This window comes from Lentinula edodes, assembly GCF_021015755.1.
Source record: "Lentinula edodes strain Le(Bin) 0899 ss11 chromosome Unknown C8R40scaffold_55, whole genome shotgun sequence".
Lineage (NCBI taxonomy): Eukaryota > Fungi > Basidiomycota > Agaricomycetes > Agaricales > Omphalotaceae > Lentinula > Lentinula edodes.
The window spans coordinates 29,076-51,278 of record NW_025764361.1 but is presented as its reverse complement, the minus strand read 5'-3'; the positions used below and the strand labels follow the sequence as shown (position 1 = coordinate 51,278).

The window sequence follows — 22,203 nt, the reverse complement described above, 5'->3', positions numbered from 1 at the left end:
CTTCCCATAGACCGGATGGTACATCTAATGGCTGAGTTACGGCCCGTGGGTGTCGCTGGATCTTCTTACGGGCACAAACCTCGCATCCTTCAACGTATTTTTCCACAAAAGAGCGCAATGTGGGCCACCAGAAATGAGTACTGACCAAGTCGAGTGTCCCATGTAGTCCGGGGTGTCCTGCAGTTGGATGGTCATGGCATTGACGGAGTACCTCAGTGCGTAGGTCGTCGTTTGCTGGTACGTATACTCGACCTCGGTAGTAGACCAACCCATTGTCCTCTTCCCATTCGGCTATCCCATTGGCCAAGCGCTGTAGTCCGTGCTCTTTGACTGTTTTGAGACCCTCCAATACCTGTGCTTCCCGTTCTGAGGCTTTCCGGATACGATCCTCTAAGGGGTTCTGTAGGATCGAAGCTGCAATTTTTACAAAGTGGCCAGGTTTAAGGACTGTCTGTTGCCGGTTATCATCACTGTCCGATACATGATGAACTGCCATGCGGGAGAGAGCATCAGCTTGGGTGTTTACTCTGCCAGGGCGGTGGATCATATGAAAGTCAAACCGTGACAGATAGAGGGCCCATCGGGCTTGTCGGCGGGTGAGGTCTTGTGCAGTGCGCCAGAATTCGAGGTTCGAATGGTCCGTAATGATGTCGAATGGTTGAGGGAGTCCTTCTAGAAAGTTCCTCCAATCCTTCAGTGCTTCAATGATAGCAAGCATCTCTCGATCGTAGATTTCGTAGTTCCGTTCCGCTGGCTGCATGGATGCCGATCTGAAGGCTACCGGATGCCATTGGCCGTCGTCTTGCTTCTGCATAAGGGCACCTCCCGTGGCAAAGCCTGATGCGTCTACCTCAATTCGAGTAGGCCTGTCTGGTGTCCATAGAGCAAGGACCGGTGCGGAGATGAAGGCTTCTCGAAGGGTGTCGAATGCGTTCTGTCGAGTGTCGGTCCAGGTAAAGCTGGTGTCTTTCTTCGTCAGGTCGTTCAAAGGTCGTGCTATTTTGGCGAAGTTCCGGATAAAGCGTCGGTAGAAGTTTGCAAATCCCAAGAACCCTCGTAGTTCCCGAAGATTAGTAGGGACTGGCCAGTCGCGAACAGCCGCTACTTTTACCGGATCCATTCTCACCTCCCCTTCTGAGATGATGAGTCCGAGGTATTCAATCTGTTGTTGTTCAAATTCGCATTTTTCGGGTCGTAGGTAGAGGTCGTGCTTTTCTAACCGAGTTAATACTTCTCGTACCGTTCGTCGGTGTTCCTCGAGATCGTTACTGAAGATAAGGATGTCATCTAGGTAGACTGCCACCTTGCCGGCTGCAATGAGATCAGCAAATATAGCATTCATAAGTGCTTGGAACGTGGCAGGGGAATTTGTGAGACCAAAGAACATAACCTTAGGCTCGAACAAGCCTCGGGTTGTTGCAAACGCGCCTTTCCATTCATGCCCCTTCTTAATCCGTATGTTATTATAACCCCAGCGGACATCAAACTTCGTGAAGTATCTTGCTCCCTGAAGCCGGCTAATGATGTCAGCAACTAATGGGAGAGGGTATCGGTTCTTCACAGTGTACTCGTTCAGTTTCCGGTAATCTTGTACAAAACGGAGTTTCCCATCCTTCTTCTTTACGAAGAAGACCGGTGATGAGATTGGTGATTTTGAGGGGACGATATAGCCTTTCCGTAGGTTTTCTGCTAGGAACCGATCCAACTCCTCCTGCTCGTTTAGGGACATGGGATAAATCTTGGTACGCATGGTTGCCGGTGCTCCAGGTACGAGATCAATTGCATGGTCCCAAGGTTGGTGGGCAGGTAATCGTTCGGAGGCGGATTCTGAGAAAACCTTCTTGAAATCACGATACTGCTCAGGGACCATTTCTTCGAAGGTTTTAACGGGTTTGTCTCGGTTGGCTTCCTCTGCTAGCTGCTGGGAGTAAGTGAATCCTGCGGCGCACCAGACTTCCTCTGTCTGTTCCTCTAGAATTCCTGCTTTTACCCATGCGCGGCGAGTTTTATGATTGGCTCGAATTCGGTGTATTGGTAGTTCTTCAACTGCTACTGATTCGCTCTGTTCAGGGGTCGCTTCTGGTGGCACCTCAATGTGGGGGTTTTCTGCGGGAGATTCCGGTTCCGGGAGTTCGAGGATCGGGCTTTCTGTGTGAGTGGCGGCTAGATGAGAGTACGAGATCTCCTCATCTGGGACTTCTTCTATCGTTACTCGAGGAGGCTTTACTGAGAGTCGTCCTTTCTCCCAATCAATCTCCGGGTTTACCTTTCGTAGCCAGGGGAGTCCAAGGATGATGTCTTCACCCCCTAGGTTGGTGATCAGAAAGTCCATCCATCGCTCTTGATTATCCACTGTGAGTGCTAGACGTGCAAAATGGGTTATCCGTCCAGCTCGGTTAGGTGTTCCATCGATATTAAAAACGTCGATTGGTTTATGGAGGGGTGCACATTTTACGTGGTTCCGGGTGGCAAAGTCTTGGTTTAAAAACAGGGCGGTAGCTCCACAGTCTACCATGGCTGCAGTTGTTATACTATGATTCCTTCCTCTTAGTCTCGCATGAATTCGGAAATGTGGGGAAGTGGAGTTTAATTCCCGGATCGACGATATTGTACATGATGGGTGCGAGTCATACGAAGAAGTAGCGAACATAACAAACTGATTACGGGGTACTCTCGGTGCAGCCGAAGCGGGTACCCTCTTTAAAAACCCTGTTGAAAGCCAGAGGACGAGGAGGACATAGCGTTAGCACGATCAAGTAATTCCCTTATTTGACCAATCTGATTGGAAAAGTCCTGGTTAGGAGGGCTCGGAGTAGCAGCTACAGGTGCAGGAGCAGATGTTGGGGTCGAGGACGCGATTTGGACGGATTCGTTTGGGAATAGGGAGAATGGCGCAGGTCCCGTAGCAGATATCTGTTGGCGTCGAGGTTGCTGGCGTCGGCCTCGGTCTCGTCCGAGTCCCATGAATTTGTCTTGGCAGACTGCTTCCAGATGTCCTCGGCGTCCACAGTAGCGGCAGGTGGTTTCTCGGTGTGGGCAGTTTTGCTTGACATGACCTTGGGCACCGCAGCCGAAGCATCGTCCTCGCATGCGAGCTAGGAATGCCTCCCTAGTATTCCCATTACTGGTGTGGGTTGCATCAATGTCCATAGCGTGGGGGTCGACAGGGGTAGTATGAGCGGTATGCGTGGGAGGATATCCAGAGTTCCGGCCAGTCATGGTGGGATCGTGCAGGTAGACATCCACTGATATGGCCCGTTTGATTGCCTCCTTCAGAGTCGGAGCAATTCCTTGGGCAATGTTTACGGTGATGAGGTGTTGTCGGATCTCTGGGAGTAATGCAGTGAAGAAACGTTCCCGCAAGTCAATATCAGACATTTCAGTCCGATCTCCGATATCCTTGAACTTCTGAGCAAATTCCGCAACTGTCTGTCCTTTACTTTGCCTGAGATTCTTGATCTCGCTACGGGCTTCCATACCTGGGTCCATTGGTTCAAACCGTTGGCTAAATTCCTTCAGAAACGCCTCCCAATTTCCTCCGAAAGGGGGATTTTCTGCATTGAAATGTAGCAGATGGGGAGTTGCCCAATCTCCGGCACTTTCTGTGAAGAAGCCCAAGGCGGACTTGATGAGCTTTACTTGGCTTTTGGCGAGATCTGGTTGTTCTGACGCCCAATTCTGGAACTGAGCCATGAAGCGACGGGCTTCAGCGCCATCTTTACCCTTGAAAACCTCGGGTTTGTTCATGCTTGACTTAGAGGATGAGCGTTCCTCCATAGCTGTAGCAAGGTTAGCTACTTGTCTGATGAGCTGAGTCATGAGATCCTCCGCAGAGGTGTTTGGGGCAGGCGGGATAGGAGTCGACATGATGGGAGTAGGCAATCGGGGCTGAGGAATCGGCAGGAAGGTTATATTGCTCACAGTGAGTGGCTCTCGGATTGAGTTCGAAAGGGCGTTGGGGCAAGGTTGGGACTGGCAATCACGCCAAGTATCGTCGTTGTTATGGGCGTGAGCTTGGTCTCTGGGGTCAAGTGCGTGCGGGAGTGCGGAGCAGTCTATACTGGCAACAGGTGTTTCAGAGTCGGGCGGAACTGGGGAAGACGTGGTGTCTATAGACCCTGCAAGGACAACCTTATCGGTAGGCTGTCAGTGCAGTAATGGATCTTGACCTAATGTCACGAAGCGGCAGAGGCGGAGTGACTAACGGAGCGGGAAAGCGGAGCGACTGAGCAGAACGGCGAGGCGGAGCAACTGAACAAGGCAACAAGGCGGAGCGACTAGGCAGAACGGCGGCAGGCTGGTCCCAGATAATGACAGAGATATATTGAGTATCGTAGTTATAGGTAATAATAAGTAAGCACATACCTGGTCCCAGATAATGACAGAGAGGTCAAGATAAGGGACCAGGCTGTGGAGGGTTGGCTATATATACATAATCCGGTCTGCGAGAAACAACGATGTAATACTGTACAGTTTAGGAACAAGGAAGGTGGCGGAAGCCAGTAGAAGGAGAAGATGGGTCAGGTGGATCAGTAATCGATGGATCAGTAATCGATGGGGGTTTGACAGTGATGGGATGATGGATCGTACAAGTAAAGGCGTCGAGACGGTGAGAAAAGGAAAATGATAGGGGCTGCGTACTTTATGACACACCCATTCCTCGATGAGGTCCGAAATACCAGCTGCAGCGAAATACATGGTCAATGCAACACCGCAACCTGCGTAAAAAGGACCGAGGAGGACAACTTGACGGGGTTCGGGACCAATGTCAGAGCCTTCTTCAAGAGTGGAGGCATCTGAGAACTATGTCAGATTTTGACATACATTACAGATCTACGATCGTAGTACTCGAAGGACATACCTTTCTCTGACTGAGCAGGGGCAGGTGGCTGCAGTTTCCACCATGAGAGAAACGACCAGAATGAGCTCTTCTTAGTCTTTTTTGACACCTTTTTAGGCTGTACAACCTTCTCCTTCTGATCCTGCTCACTCGCAGCGCTAAAGCCAAAATCACAGTCGAAGGGAGATCCGGCAAGCTGCCGGTGTGCATCACAAGTGATCCAGTTGGATCAAAGCAGCCTGGAGTATTACTTTCCCTCCTCGGAGTACTTCTAATGCGCCAAATGTACTTGATTAGCTTCTCCTCGAACTCAGTCCACAATGGAATTACTTGATCCACCAAAAATGCCCAGACCACGAGGGTATGGTCCAAGCGAATGAAGGCAGCGCATTGTTCCCTCTCTGCATCGCCCAAAGCGCTGACGTCGGGAAAAATTTAAATGCGCGTGTTTGATTCGATGAGAATCTCCCTCGCCGTAGGCGGTGAACGAGACAAAGCAGCATGAACACTAGCACTGCGAATCTTGACAGCCACTTCAACGTTGAGGCGAGGAACGCCTTCCTTGAAGGGAATGAGTTTGGGATTCTCGTATGGAAAGCACCGGAAGGACGTTGAATCTACACGTAAACAAACACCAGTGCAATCCGTATCACCAGCCGGTTTGAACCAATTATCCTGCAGCGTATTTTCATATATATTATGCAGGAGAGCGTCAAACGCATCGTAGTCGTTGTTCAGAATCGTAAGCGAGTGTGAAAGAGAGTATGACTGGGCATCGGACGCAGAGTTTGAATGAAAGGGATGGACAGGGTGCGCCTGTGGTTGAGAGTGGACTTGGTTGGGAGACGCCACTTTCAACAGGTTCGGGAGGAAGAAAAAGAGGAAGAACCAAACAGAAGACAAGCAAAAAGTTCCTTGATAAAAGAGACCTCGGAAATGACGGCGTACGTATAACACCGGCCCTTCTTCAGCCTTATTCCTACTACGCCTCAACACCTCTCAATCATTATGTAAAACGCTTCGAGTTCCTGGGGCCTTAGAAGACAACATCTAAAATCTATGCCGTTACAAAGCATCACAGTCATTGTCAACGTCGCCTAACCACATTCAAAGAAAGCGAATAGTATGTGCCATAACGCTATCTCGAATGAATGGCACGTCTCGGTCGAGAGCTGATATCTTGAAACTTCGAATGATGAACATCGGAGAACGGGCAATCGCTGACAGCTCCCACAGCCCGAGAGCAGGAACGACCATTTTTTTTCGGACAGCATGGACCATGAAAATCTGTACACACTTTTGGTTGTATTATCAAAGCCGCTCATCAGACTCGAGTCAGGCTAGTAGGAGAACAGAGAGGAAAAAAAACATCATCAACTCACACGTGTAATCGAAAGCAGGAATTTTGTCTTATCTATTCTTTTTCAGCCGCAAAAACCGCGTCAGTCACTTAGTCACTTCAAGATAACAGAAATAATACATACCAGATCAAGCTTCACCTCCATCCCGATCAGTACGACATTCTGTTATCTCGGTCTTGGAGGCTCGCGTCGTATCTAGTCACTAGTGTAGAAGTTCTCGGCAATAACTAGCAGACGACTTTGCTGCCGCCACTACAGAGTTGACCGACAAATGTCCTTTCGATGTTGACTCAAAAAAAAAGAGGTGGACTGTGTACGTTGAAGCAATTGAAAACTGACAGGAATAAACTATGATGTACCGTAGGGAAACATCGAATAACGTGGAGACCGATGACCGAAAGTATCTCTTCTGAAGATCTGATCAATATCATCCAAAATTGAAGAGAAGGTAGAAGAGACAGCTGGAACGGACTTGAGTCAATACGTGAATATGGACATAAGAAGTTATCAACACATAGTAAGTTGTCTGGGATCACTTCAAATGGACTGAGACAGCTACAGTGATGATAGCTCAATCCGTGAAAAAGGAACCGAGAAAATTCACCTCGAATTCTTTGATAGTAGATCGGGAGACCTTGAACTTGATCCGGGTTTATGAGAATAGGTTCCTGGCATTTGAGAATAACCTGCTTTAGAGCCCCTGCGCAAGGAGTACCAGGGCCAGAAGACACCAGGGGAAATCAACAGTGTGACCTAGGACCAAGGCAACGTCCACACATGGTCGAAATACCAGAAGACTTAAAACTATGTAGTACCTCCTGAACCTCTGCTGGTCCCTCAAGTAAGCCTAGGAATTTGGGAGTTGACGCACGCAACCAGCTTTTACTAACAACAACAACAAAGACTCTGACTAAACAGATGCTCTCCCTCAAGCTATTAATGTCATTGTAGTCAATCATTTCTTCCTGCTCTAAAACACCCTCAAAGGAATTGACAATTGCCCCTCATATAACTACTGCAACGACAGTCTCAGATGCAACACATCTCTCCTCCCAAACAGAGCAATGTTACTGGCTGAATAGTGCTCTCCAGCATCAAAAGCACCGAAAGCAAGATTTTCCAGTTGCTCTGGCTGCTTTGGTGGTTGGAAAGCGCTCTGAGCTGCTCTTAGATGATCAACCAAAGATAAATATTTTGCACATGCTCATGGAGACAGATCCATTGTCACACATTCCAGTCTGACAAAATCTCACCTACAACATCTCTACCTCTTCTCTGCACCACAAAATAAACCAAAAATTGCCACACCGACCATAACAATTACATGATAGTCAATCTACACTCTACCTTCTGCTCTATTTACTACGAAGATATGAAATTTGTAAAGTCATCAATCAATTCCAAACAACTTAGCACCATGCTTAGAGTTAATGTCATTTCACTCATTCTAACTCATATGAACTGCAGACAAAGATCATGATTCTTGAATAGTTTCTACCAAACAAATTCAGCTCCTAATATTGTCACATAAAAATCTATACAACTACAATTTTGAAACTATCACTTTTACAAAACAAAATTTCAATTACTCCTTGCTCTTAATTTCCTTCTTTCACCAAAACTCCATGAACATCCTTGCACTCTTCCTTCAACTCAAATCAACAAACATTTCTTCAGTGGTTTCCTCTTCTTCACCATCCATATCAACTACTCCTTTCTTCAACTCTAGACGTTTTGATTTCCTCAAACTACCACTAGGCAATGAACCCGCACCCCGTTTAGCCAACGACGTTGTAGAAGAATTCTTCGTCGTTTTAACACGCAATTCGTCCAAGCGCTTTTTCTTTGTATCAGCTAAGGACTTTGCTTTCGCCATACTTTGTTCCAAACGAAGAACTTCTTCTCGTCGAGACAACTCCCGAGCTTCCTCTGCTAATCGATTTTCTTCAGCAAGACGATCAATATCATCGGCCCGTTTAAGTGCCTCGGTATGAAATAAAAGTCGCATATCATCTTCATCTTCTGGCAACACACGAAGTTTGTGGATAATGTTCGAACAAATATGATTTGGTTTATTCACTGCTTTCCCATTACTTCCCTTAGTGATATCCCAACTAAACTAGTTGTCAAAACAAGCATTACTTTCATATGTTTCAATCCACTCACAGATGAAAGTTAAATTCGACTGAAACAATGCGGCCACATGTAAGAACCTGATCATAATCCATGGGATGCACCAATGCCCCCTGTGAATCGTACACATCAGGTATGTGCATGCGAACAGAGGATAAATTGTGTCGTTCTGCAAGAGACCTAATAACTCCTTCCGAATCCGGCCAATGACCTAACAACCTTTCCCTTATGTCCACTTCTGTAAACAGATAAAATAAAACCATCATGATTAAATCAACACAAAGCACATACCACTAACATCCTTGTCAGTAATCAGTGCTTTAAGATTCTTTTCCTTCTCAGATGATTTTAACTTCCCTGGTATACACATAAAAAATAACTTTGTAATAAAATAAAGGAATCACCAACTTGGATCTGGTAATTGTCCACGAATATTCATCATGGCAGTCGATTGCCTAGTCCTTCGTCCAGGAACATTGTGAAATATATTTGTGGTTTTGGCACGCAAACCGTAGTGACCAAAATCATGCAGATCAACAAATGTACTCATGCTGATACTTTGCTGAGGATATAACTTCTCTATAACATCTGTCAATATAATGTTCATAAAATTTACACAGACCCTCACCATCAATAGCCTTCACCGAATCAAGATACTGCATAGTAACTTCTTGCAGCACGTTCAACAACTTTTGAAACCGAGAACTATGCGCAGTATATATGTTTGCAATTTCGTCCGAGAATTCCTCAGATGAAGACACTTGATTGAAAAACAAACGAGCAGAAGCTCTTCGAAGTGAATCCAGATTGATCTGAAGCAAACACATCAACATTATTTTATTGGCCATCAAATTCATAACATACCTCTTGATTATACACGTTCATATCAAGATATTCACCACATTTCAAATCATCTGCATATGGACTAATCTGAGCTACCACAGCAACAGATATAACCTCTCTCCCAGAATCGACAAGCCACAAACCACCATGATCAGATAAAGAAGCAACGCGCTGCATTGACATAGCCGAAACATTCGGAATAGAATTATGGGAAAACACGTCGTTTAAGAAATGCATAACCATGTCAAGTGGCTTTAACACTTCAAGGTTTCCAGCAATCAATTGCTCCACTTGATCATACAATGTTGAACGACTATGGAAATCCAGAGATGTAAAGCTGCGCAAATCTGTTGACTGAATCATGCCTCAAAAACATCAACAAAACACCATACACAATCAACGAAGACAGAAATCATTCACTCACATTGACCGAATCCCCGTGCAAAACATCCTATCAAACAGGTAAATCCATTTGATTACAACCATCACACAGAGTCTACTCACCGACATTATGTTGACAAGTTGGCAAGCAAGCAAGAGATAAAACACTTGCAACTAAGACCTCCACTTATATACCAACCGACATCGGTATTGTCCGTACCTACCATTACTCATTCGAACAAATTTTTGCTGGCCGCTGAAAACCGACGAAACAAAGACCAAAAAGGATACCTATCCAGCATGTCAACTGATCACCAACACCTCGACAAAGATGCATAGATCCAAGCCATAAGATCAAATTGAGTTAATGAGTCTCACATTCAAATCCGACAAGAACATTCAATCAATCTAAATCAATTCATTCATCGCTAAATGCCGCTGGCAACAGATGCAGATCTTATTTGATGGCAATAGCAGTACCCTTTCTATATCGATTAAGTTTCCTCCTGCTGAAGTCTTCATTTAGAAAATGTATCTATCCTTGTCCAGTCTGAATCAACGGTCACTAAAGACAACAATCCACTTCCTCTGTGTATTTCTTCCATCGAGTTCAAATCCCTTGTCTACTCGCCATAACATCATTACCACGCATCTCAATCTCCAGAGAAAGAACATTTTCCCTCTGAACCTCAACTATTGTGTCACTCAACATTTTCTAACAAAGTAGCACACATCCTCTCTTCAACATATGTACAACGTAATAGAGAAAGATCTCAGCCGATGGTTTACATTCACTATGCCCCAACATTCCCGCAAACCATTTCAAAACCACAATGGCGATCACACACCAACCCGAATCTTCACAGAAACGCATGGACGTTCAAAAACAAACGCAAGTTATAGCTGGAAGATTCCAATATACCAGAATCGCCCTCTTCATTTTTCAAACGCACAATTGACAACAATATATCAAATCCGGAACGAAACGATGAAACTAAATCTAAGCACAGTAATTGGAACTTATCCATATCGATGCCATCGCGCCATGCTACGTTCACCATAAATCACACTAATTCACCGATCGGAGACTCCTTCGACATCCATGTTGGCTCACAAAGACCTTTTCCATTCCCATCGAGATCAAGAGATCTGCGTATCACTACCCCCTGCGTATAATCTCGCATCTCCTACCATCACTTCTACATAACATTTGCAGCCGATATGTGCGTGGATATCTCTTTAATTTACAAATATCATGCACTCTGTTTGACAGCTAAATGATCTTACAATTCAAATACTTTGCTCAGCCCCTTGACCTGTAACATGCGTCTGCAAAGTGTTATCAGAAATCATCTTAATCCGCACTTGGCCTACTGCACTACCCTCCATCTGGACGATTTCTTCAATTCTCTCATTCGCTGTGCCTCACATTATACCATTGATGAGCCAAACAGTCATTGTGGTCATATATATCACATGTCCTATTTCATCTTCTACCTCAATGGGACCATATCTCGAATAACCTACCTACTCAATTGGGATTGCGACAATATCACACACTGAATCAAACTTTTGATAAGAACAACCGAGACAACACGAATTCAGACATTGAAATCATATGCCGTGGACTGAATGCCATCCTACCCATCCGTCAACAAATGACTAATTGAGCATACCTGAAACATACGTTAGCTTCAACTAGACATCCTACATCGACTTTTCCCTAACTCTGCAAAATAACGCTAATCAGTTTTTCCCCACACCATTCACACATCACATAATCACATACCATACCATCACTCAATAGAATAATGCCAAAACAATATATCAATCATTACTACGTCATATCACATGAGTACACTTTTCGTGGCTTTGAATTCTTGCGCGTCGACATATCCTAGAAGCTTTAGGCTAATACTACGATAATAGCTGTTACTCGTTATAGACAATTTTGTACTTCACTATTTCTATTTCCTACATCATTCATACAACACATGGCCTACATAGTATTCACTACACGAACTGATCACCACTTAAATAACTACAATACTTAAAGACAACCAACAACCCATCATCTACCTCATCCATGTCAACTAAGACTTTTAACCACTCACTGTAAGTATCCAAAAAACTCACTTTATCACCTACTGTACTTAACAATATTCCCTCAGACCTTTGGAAACATCAGAGGCTATAATGGACCGCCTACCTGTGTCAGATCTTCTCACACTCAGTAGATCATGTAAACAAACACGAATTGACGTCACAAACTACAAGGAACGAGTTTTTAGTATCCAACATGCCTATCGGAACTTTTTCAACACTGAAGAAATTGCACAATTTCAAAAACTGCAGGTATAAGTATAAAATACATCAAATTCATGACGGATACTAAATTTCTTCTCAGAATGCGACCGGGTTATTAGTCTCTGGCTCAATTGTTCTCCAATTTTTCAATCGAGAAACTTACAATGGAGACCTCGATGCATTCTGTAACATTCGTTACTGTGCAATTGCTGGAGAATGGCTAATTTCTCACGGCTACTCATTCCAATCCAAAGAAGGTCAACCTCTTGATTTCAATGACTCCTTCTCTCAAATATCCAACAACAATCAAACACGTCTAACCACGACCGACAAAGATTCAGAAGATTACAACTTTAACACAGTTGCTGGAGTTTGGAATTTCATGCGAAACACGTCCAAAATCCAACTTATTGCTACATGTGGTGCACCTTTAGAATGTATCTTCACCTTCCACTCAAGTTTGTCAACTAAATTATTCATCACTGACCTACACACTTACTCACAAATTCTTAGCCTGCGTAATGAATGTGTTCACACATCGGGCAGCATATTGCTTGTTTTCCAAGCTTACTCTAGAAGACAAAGTGACAATGCTGATCGACCTACAAGCCCCATTAACGGAACGACAGATGTATCCGATACGGAAATACGAAGATCGTGGATTTAGCATCATGCATAGGCCTACATTTAGGCTAATTTGCGATCCATCTTCCTCATTGTCTGTTCTAACTTCAAGATACATAGGCGACAAACATTGCTGTCGTGTACCATTTCATCAATACGACATCGATATACCTGATATAGATTTTTTGGAATTCAATAGTTGGGCCATGGCTTACACACCCAATTTCAACACAATCAACATCACTGTGCTTGATATACCAGGAGCAGTCGTTGATTGTGTATTTGGTCCCAAAAATTTTGCTCAAGTCAGAACACAACTTACTGCCATTGAAAGCCTTATCAAGACAGGTGCACTTCGGTATGTATAAATTTCCACAATGAAAAAGAGCACAGTTTGAGTTCATGATTAGAACTGATGTGGCCGTAATGGCAATTCAGACAATCCTTCGAGATTCAAATCAACGACCAATCCATGAAAGCTCATTTTGGACTGAATTTCAAAAAGTATTCAACTACATAAACAACTCTGAGCTGGTGGTATGCCCTGCTACTGCTCAACAATTGATAGAGTTGTTTACGGTTGTCCGACGCAACTTTGCGGCAGTAACTATGGTTGGTATCCGTTACAAATATTTGCATTTTATCTTGACAAAATCAACACCTATTAGGATGATCCCTTCATCAGCCATGATGAAGATAATGTTACAAGGTTAACATTGATAATGAATATTGGACCTGCAAAAACCAGTATCAATCGGGCAACGTTGAGTTCATGGGCACGTTCTTTCGCAACTCATAATATAACCATTGTACTGCATCAAAAAATGTAAAATACAATCACAATGAAACGCTCCTATGCTACAACCCAAAATAAAGCCTCTCCACATTGCCATAGTCACATAAAAAAATTAAAACATTCACAACCACCATTCCCCACAGAAACTATTCCACATGAAAAGTCGACATTCATGAAGAGACAAAAATATTGAAGGCATACGATATCACTTTAACGTTTGACCTCCCAGTAGATGAATACTGGCAAAAGAAAAATCTCATCCTCTGCCAATGCTGCTCTGATTAGCAATAAGAATGGTGAATCGGCTTTTGTAAACAAGTGCGGTCGATATGGAACAACAAAGCGACCCACGATCTTTGATGTACCGTCACTTTTCAGTGCTGCAGCCTACATAGTTACTATTAATCCATTCAAGATGTTGATCATCGAGAAACTTACCGCCCACTCATCATTCATGTAATTGATCTCATACTCTCTTCTCTCCGCCAACCACCTCCAGTACCTTGCTCTACGGAACACCCACATATCACCTTCGGATCTCAAATGGCCATCCCAGTTTCTGTTCAACAACTTACTTGTTCAGAACTGCATTAGTAAAGTCGCGAACCAACGAAAACGCTGAGTCGTTTTATCAAAGTAAAGTACTCGATGAAACAGAATTGGACGTGACAGAACCACATCCGACAGTAGGGGTAACATTGTGAACATATATGAGACCTGCTGCAAGGCTATTGACACATGAACCGAATAACAATTCGGAGGTTAACCGAGTGTGAATCGACCAATCAAGTCCTGATTCAACTTCATTCAAGCATCATAAAGAAATCTACACAACAACATGACAAACATACTTGAAAATCAACCGCATACTCTGCACAAAACTGTGCTTCCATGAGTGACACAGCAGAATCAGAATGCCAATCAAACATGTCAAAGTGGATAATTTGTCACAATTGAAGATCATTCCACTGCATAGGCTCCCACCCCGACGGGCTGTTCGATGTTGTATGATCCATCTAGGCGGGGAACGAGAAAGCGAGGACAACGTGGCCTTTGCGAACGATGTACGATCCGTTTCCCAATTTCGAAAACGGCGCTGCAAGAATTGATGCGACAGGGACGTCGTCTCACACTGCACGCATTATACTGTACATAAGAGGATAGACAGAGAGTTTCGCGGATCACAGAATGAAATATCAATAGGTCCCGAAGGTCTTCGTAAGTCGGTGGACGAAAATTGCCCGACTGACCAGGAAAATTTAGCCACATTGTTGAAAGATGTATATTGTTGCTTACCTGACCCCGAAAGGTGCATACGTGCTATCCGCTCCCTTACTAACCGCACGTAACCCGACAGCAACATACTCTCCATTCTCATCGGTGTATTCCTTCAACACACTCATCACCACACCTTCCGGATCATTCCACCGTCTAAGCTCCCGCCCGGACGCGTTTTTCCCGTGCTCTGGTATCCATCTGGACGAAAAGCGAAGAAACGAGCACAAAGTAGCCTTTGCAAACAATATACGTTCCGTCACCTGATTTCGAGAACGCAGCTGCGAGGGTTGATGGGGTAAGGACATCATATCCAACTGCACATATTATACTGTCCATAGACACGTGGACACAAACAGTTCCACGGTTCACAAAATCGAGCATGGCCGGTTTCGGAAGATCTTCATATGTCAGTGGATTAAACCTGCCCGGCTGACCATTGATGCCAAAACATTTGACTTGCTCTTGATCTGATGCTTCACTGTAAACAAGGAAAAAACAGAAATCAGATTAGAAAAATGCCAAAATGAAAACAAAGCTCACGCGACGTCCTATCTGTCAGCCAATTACAGTAAAGCCCAGGAAACGCTAGAGGAAGAAGTATCATGACCGACCATAAGAACGGCTATCATGATCTGTGCGATTTCATGGTCGGCAAAACTTTCACCACACCAATATTTCTCGTTCATAAGTGCGACAATCATGTCATCCTGTGTAACATTGTATCAACGAATGAAGAAAATTCAAATGAAATGACATCCTAACCGGTGGCATTTCCTAATCTTTTTCCTTTACTGAACATTGATTATCCCTCTCTTCCTCCAATAACACCCCAACTACCACACCTCCCTCATACCCACCCTGTCACTCTTACCCCACTAATCCTCTACCTCATGATAATTGACAATATACAAATATAATCAAAAGCAACAGTTGCTAAAACTCACTACCAGACAAAAAATAGCAAAATCCTTTGATTGACAGCTTGCCTTAATTAATGAAACCCAACACCAACAATGACTACAACATCCTAACTTCATGAACCTGCAAGGAAAATGCATCTCAAGCTCAGCCAACCTACACATATCACAACCTACAAACAAATTCTACCAACAACACACACAATGCACTATTCTCACTCATTCAAGATATATAAATACATATGTGCCTTTCGTCCATTCAATTCCATCATATCTACAGCAACTTCTCTATTGAATAATATATCATGCTCAAATACTCCTTCATTGACTTGACCATCATATGACCACATACCAGATCCATTAATTACTCTTGCAGTAAAATGATTTCCACCACAGTATATTATTGAATTCAAGGAATATCTCAAACATATATCTGTATTATACAGTGGTATATTCAGCTCATATGATGGAATGATATCATTCACTCCATTCAACTCAAACACAATGACTTGTCTTGAATCTCCACTTAACAGTAATGTTGAATCACAATCTGAATTACAAGTTATGTTATTACTTATATCAACATGATTGACTGTATACAAGACATCAATATAATCCTGTACAGAACTGATTTCATGTTTGTATGAAAATAATGGTTCCAACTGCTCAGCAAGCAGATTATAACACTTTGCACTTCCTATGTATCTATGTGTAATGTTATGCAAATTACATACACCTGTCAATTCCAAGTATACATTACTCCATTCACACACATGAGATTCTACAAGTGTTGATACAGGTAAAAGGACATGACCATGTTCCATGTAACCACTGCCAAAAACATCAAATACCTCATTGCGCCATATATCACGCATCATATTCCACATTGATGTATACATTTGCTTCTCATGACTGTTACAAAGTTCTTGCAAATGATTGAACACCTGTTTCGAACGAGACTGATTATACCACAAATTACGACCAACAACAGACATACACTCATAGCAATTATATAACACAACAAATGCAGTATCAAAACAACAACTCCAATTATTGCTATCCCATGAAGGCCCCCTTGATGCAATGCTCACACTGCTAATCAATGAATATTCATCATGACTAACTTTCAATAATTTATGTACCTTTTCATTATTCTCAACATTTTCATGCTTCCGTTTAGTACCATTATATCCAATAAATTCATAATGCACCTGGGAAAACTTGAACCTTTGTTCACCCTCTGCATCTGGAACATCCTTTAAATCACCCTCTTCAAATCCCCAAATAACCTTTGTATTATGTGCCATAACTTCAAAACGCCTTGCTTCAAACCAAAGATCATAAGGAATAACAGGCAAATTCAAATTATCTATTGTAACTTTTTTGGTTATGAATAAACCTTCCCGGCTACGAGGCCTTGACACAGAAACATATGCACCATATCCACCCAAATGTAACATACATAAAATTGCTATCAAAGTATGACCTTGAGCTCCTTGACCAGTAAGAGCAAATAATGGCTCGAAAGGTAGTTGCATTCTGACAACAGACACTAAAACTTTTTTACGTTCTTCATTGACTATATATGTACTATACCTCCATGACCTTGCTTTGATAGGAAAATAACCCTTTGGTAATCCTGAAAGTTGCACTTTGCTGTCTGGAAATTCAACCAATGCATATCTACAACATGTAAGACCATTACTATCAGTTGATAATTCCAACTTTCTCAAATAGCCCCTTGCTCCATTTGTAATACCCAACTCAGTATTTAGATTTTCATGCTTTAATATCACTGGCATTCCAATATATAGATTCATTATACCTGGTAGACCTGCTCTTAGCTTGCCAGATGAAGTATCCATTCCTAACAACTGGGCTTGCTCAAAAGATGATGGAACCAACTTTTTACTACTGGAATTTGATCTGCCACCATCTTTATACTGAATCTGGTCATATGCAACTACTGTAACCAAACTGGGTGAGTGTATACCTCTACATATAGCTGCAGCTTTATATCCATTCAAAGCTCTACGCTGAGAATTTTTTGATACAATTATTGAAGCAAGGTACTGTGATTCATTATCAAAAACCACCCCATTTGGATTACTTGAAGTCTTGATTGCCCGACTATTAAAAAGATCCACATCTGCACTGTTACATTGACGCAACCTCAAACGCCCTACAGCTGCTGCATATTCAACATCACCCTCCATACGTTTTTGTTTGTGCAATTCAACAACAGTATTTATTGACTTCCATGCCATACGACCTAACCTACGCATTAGTTCTTCATCTGTCTGTTTACCAGAACTACGTATCGGAACATAAAGAGGTGTTCCAACAGGTGGATATTGAAAAGGATCTCCACAAAATATAACATTAACTCCACCAAAAAAATCATCAGGTTTTTCTTTTGCATAACGCAATGATCCATCAATGTCAGCCAACAAAATTGAATCCACCATTGAAATTTCATCAATTAACAGCAAACAAACATCCTTCCATTCTCTACGCAATGAATTGTTTTTCTTAACAGTAGCAAATATAGCAACATTTTCATTCAACTCCCCTAAAGGTCGCTTGGATCTCCCATTCTTAAATTCTCTAACAGAAATATTCAAGCCACTATGTATGGTTTTACCATTAACTAAAGATGCTGCATTACCTGTAGGTGCAAGTGCTCTATAAGTATGCTCCATGCTATAATACTCCATTACCTTCTGAACTGCACGAATAATATGAGTCTTCCCTGTTCCGCCAGGACCTGTCAAATTCATCACTAATGCTCCCTTTGCAGTCCACTCGGGTATCTTCAATATTTCTCGAAATATAACCACAGATGATATAATCTCAAATGCAACTAGTTGCTCATCATTTAAATCAAATTCCTGTGCTATTCTATCTTTTAACTGCAATGGTGTATACTGTTCAGAATTCACATCAGACACTTCACCACAAACAATACTATTATAATATGTATCAGTTCCATCTGAAACATAACTTTCTTGACTACTAGAATCTTGAACTGCTACATTGCTTTTACTATAACGAGCACTTGCAACTTTATCTGCAATTGACTTTCCTTCATTGATCCATTTTTGCACATTAATCTCATTCAATGTAAGATTCAAACTATGTTTTGAACTGATCCAAATAGATTCTTTCAATTTAGCAGATGGTTCCTTCAACCATGCTGCACATGTCAAATCTGTTCTCAACAACTCCAATTCCTGAACATCCAATGCGGACCTTGTACTTTTATTTTGTAGACTGCTAGGTACAACAAAAGCACTCAGTTCATCATCATTATCCAAAGCAGAGTAAACATCAGCAGGTAATTGTACTGACTTAGCTAAAAAATCTGATCTTTTCCTCAACCTCTCAGCATCTCTCTGATCAGCACATTCATGTATTTCTTCCCAATTACACAAAATCCTTTTATGTTCTTCACACAATATTAAACTTTCCAATTCCACTTCAGCAACATCTTCAATCAATTTATTTGAAGTCGAAAATGGCTTGAAATGAGCAAGAACAAATAAAGCATAATCTTTCTGATGTTTGCGAGGAGGCACTACTCCAATCATTACAGGCACAAGCTCTTTCCCAACATCACCTTGCCTGTAATTAGTATGTCGAATGAGTTCATGTGTCTCATATAATGGATGACCAGCCATAAGTCTATACCTCCTTAAAACACCTAAACGTGTATCAGAAGTATTTGCAGTTTTGCTTTTGCTCTGCACTTGCAATGAAACATACCTGATAAAATCATAAAAACACATATCAAACAGCATTGCATCACGATACCAATAATCAACAACCTGACTATAACTAAACATCTTTCCATCTTTAAATCCAAGTGAAAGCTGAATATCTACTTCACTTCCTTCATTGTCACAACCATCACTCCCAATAGCAAGCTTATACACTTGTTTCACAAACAACATTAAATTACCAGAAGGCAATATAGCACTTTGATGAGAAAACATATTATCTCCAAGTCTTCTCAAATACCTTGCACATTGCTGTGCATGAATTTGTTGCTTACGACTGAAATGGGTCAAACACCTGTGTAACAGTTTTTTTGAATCAATAACTGGATCATTGTCCAATTCCTCTGTTGCTAACGAAGAAACAGCCTTAGACAATGTTGATAAAAGAATATCTGTGCTTAATGGCATTTTTGTAATATAGTCAGATATATAAAACATTGCAGCCTTGGCAGCCTTTCCTGACAATATACACTTAAGATCATGATTATGCCTAGTATATACTAACAAATCAGGATTGTGACCATTCACATCACTTTCTTTACGGGAAAATATTATTGAATTTTCCTCAATGTCAAAACTAGAGCATTCAATGATTTTCTGAGGATAGCCAAACCTGCAGCTGCTACTGCTACTTCGACCTTTATAACAAACAGGTCGACATTTATGCCTCTGGAAGCGCTCCCCTATCTTTTTATGCTCATCTTCAAATAGCCTTTGCCAATCTGAAAGCATTGCACTATCATTGCCATTGTTGTCAAATAAATGTGGCGGCATTTCAATCCGAGGTTCATAACCTTCAGCCAATGAATAATCAACTTTAGGAAGATGATGATGTATGATGTCATCAAAAAATGTCAAAAATTGTGAAGAGTACCCTTCAACTTCACGCATTTTCTGATGAACCTCAGATGGATTTAAACCTCCACGAAGAAATAACAAATAATGACCATGAAAACAGCCTCTCTCTGTGAGCTCTGCGCAGCCAAAAAATGCTCGAAGATGACCAAAAATCCCTCCATCAACAGTACTTTTACCAGCTTTAAAATCCCATCCAAACAAATGCTCAAAAACAGTATGATACATAAAATCAAAAAAATCAGCAGCAGCAACAGGATCCTTAGCAACACGACAAGCACGTTCACCACGTGGATGAACTACATATGGAAAGCGTTCTGCCAAATCAACCTTATCCTCCCCATATATCACCTGAAACACAGGACTGTGAACTGCAGATGGATTAAGTGTTAAAAACAAATGCGGCAAACCAAAATAAGCATAGTAACTGCGTATCTGACTCCTTGTGGCAGTTTTAGATGCCTGTGAACCAGGAATTTTAGCAGCAATTATATTCACCTGCTTCAACAACTGAAAAGCATCCAATTCTTCATCTGAAAACTCTATTTCATCTTTTTCATTCTTTAATTTTTCTGCTAAATCAGACAACACTGATGAAGATATACTTAACAGCATCGGAACAAGTGCAGAAAATTTGTTTGATGATATCCATAATGTTGTATGAAGGTGAGCCTTTCTTCGCTGAATGACATTCAAAGCAACAAACAAAAAGAAATGGTGATAACGAAATTCACGAGTACTCTGGTCAAGAAGATGCTCAACATGTGCTTCCAAAGAAACAGCAGGCCTGCGGCGACGATCTTCAAAACCCCCAATGCCCAATGGAAATAATGTTGGAAACATGCCAGGAAATAGATCAGGATTATTGTATTCATTAATTGGATCTTTCTCATATTTCAGCATCACATCTCCATTATTTACTGGTAATGTTTGAGCAATATTATGAATTGATGATGCAGTCATAAACCGTGCAGGAACATCTTGTGACTCTGCATCATATATACCTGAACGTTCCAACAATACACTATCTTGTTCTGAATCAACCAATAACTCTGCAGGATGACTATCAAATCCAACTGACTCAACACCAAAAAGCTCATCAACAGAACTGTCATGATCATAAACAATCCGTTCCTGCAACCCCGGAAGCAAATCATTGTCAGGATATAATTCCAACATACTATTATCCAATGTATACAAGCCTGCATACAAACGATTGCGATGACACAAATCATATAACAACATCCGAATAACACTTCTACGAACAAAGTATGGTTTTAACTTCCTTATGTCATCATATTTCAGCTTTGCTTTACTCACAAACACTATAGTAATCAAATCATTCAAATCTGCAGGGCTCCATGGCAATTTCTTTGCAACAGAACAAATATCAAGTGGATGAGCACACACATTTCCATGCAACTGTAAGGAATCACCAGCATTTGATGATCCATATATACGGGCAACATGGGCTGATGTATGATATATAGCACATGCCATTTCCTCCACCCAAGTAATATCTTCAATACCTTCTATCAACTCTCCCCTATACATATGGTTATTCAAAGCTAATCGAGGCATAGAAACACGACGCAAAGAATTATAACACTCTCGACAAAAATATATCTCAAATGCAGAACAATCTATATCAATAGAACGTATACCTCGCTTGTCCAACAGCAAACCATCCAGGGCTCTGCAGATGTATGTAAATCGAGATTGAGCTGTTTGCGCCAAAATCAAAGGATCTGTAACTTTTAAAACAGACAAGCTAGGCCACTCTGACTGCACCCTGTAACAACCAGTATACAACTGATCAGCAGAACCACAACATGCACATATTTCTGGAACAACATATTGCACTGCCTGCCGATAATTGTATAAACACTTCATTCGAACATTAACAGGAACAATCTGCGGCCAAACATTAGATGATTTGTGCAACAAATTATATTCATCATTTGCATGCTGTATCCTGCTATCCCTCCTTTTATCCTTTTTATCCACATTTTCTTTCGATTGCAACACATAATCTTCAGGAATAGCATGAACTATATCATGTAACAATGTCTCTGTGTACCCTATCACA

General features: G+C 42.0%; 5 protein-coding genes across 5 annotated transcripts; 1 reads left to right on the top strand and 4 right to left on the bottom strand.

Annotated features, from left to right (window-relative positions):
* Positions 1–7,849: 7,849 nt before the first annotated feature.
* Positions 7,850–9,687, bottom strand: C8R40DRAFT_1074070 (uncharacterized protein; the record flags this gene model as incomplete). Its single annotated transcript, XM_046226667.1, has 8 exons — positions 7,850–8,315; positions 8,368–8,572; positions 8,626–8,691; positions 8,743–8,922; positions 8,957–9,146; positions 9,199–9,531; positions 9,602–9,628; positions 9,682–9,687. The coding sequence occupies 8 exons, from the start codon at positions 9,685–9,687 to the stop codon at positions 7,850–7,852; spliced, it is 1,473 nt and encodes a 490-aa protein (XP_046080487.1).
* A 2,037-nt stretch (positions 9,688–11,724) lies between these two features.
* C8R40DRAFT_1024903 (uncharacterized protein) lies at positions 11,725–12,542 on the top strand (the record flags this gene model as incomplete). Its single annotated transcript, XM_046223066.1, has 4 exons — positions 11,725–11,913; positions 11,966–12,179; positions 12,207–12,323; positions 12,379–12,542. Coding segments are annotated over 4 exons (684 nt in total), but the record flags the coding sequence as incomplete, so codon positions are not given.
* Positions 12,543–13,541: 999 nt separating this feature from the next.
* On the bottom strand, positions 13,542–15,264 carry C8R40DRAFT_1074068 (uncharacterized protein; the record flags this gene model as incomplete). The annotated part of the gene is made up of 9 exons (XM_046226666.1): positions 13,542–13,562; positions 13,637–13,672; positions 13,724–13,793; positions 13,861–13,903; positions 13,931–14,013; positions 14,137–14,166; positions 14,582–14,761; positions 14,814–15,041; positions 15,131–15,264. The coding sequence occupies 9 exons, from the start codon at positions 15,262–15,264 to the stop codon at positions 13,542–13,544; spliced, it is 825 nt and encodes a 274-aa protein (XP_046080485.1).
* A 4,367-nt stretch (positions 15,265–19,631) lies between these two features.
* Positions 19,632–20,033, bottom strand: C8R40DRAFT_1059467 (uncharacterized protein; the record flags this gene model as incomplete). Its single annotated transcript, XM_046225267.1, has 1 exon — positions 19,632–20,033. A coding segment is annotated over one exon (402 nt), but the record flags the coding sequence as incomplete, so codon positions are not given.
* A 1,197-nt stretch (positions 20,034–21,230) lies between these two features.
* Positions 21,231–21,740, bottom strand: C8R40DRAFT_1026710 (uncharacterized protein; the record flags this gene model as incomplete). The annotated part of the gene is made up of 1 exon (XM_046223089.1): positions 21,231–21,740. A coding segment is annotated over one exon (510 nt), but the record flags the coding sequence as incomplete, so codon positions are not given.
* Between the last annotated feature and the right edge of the window lie 463 nt (positions 21,741–22,203).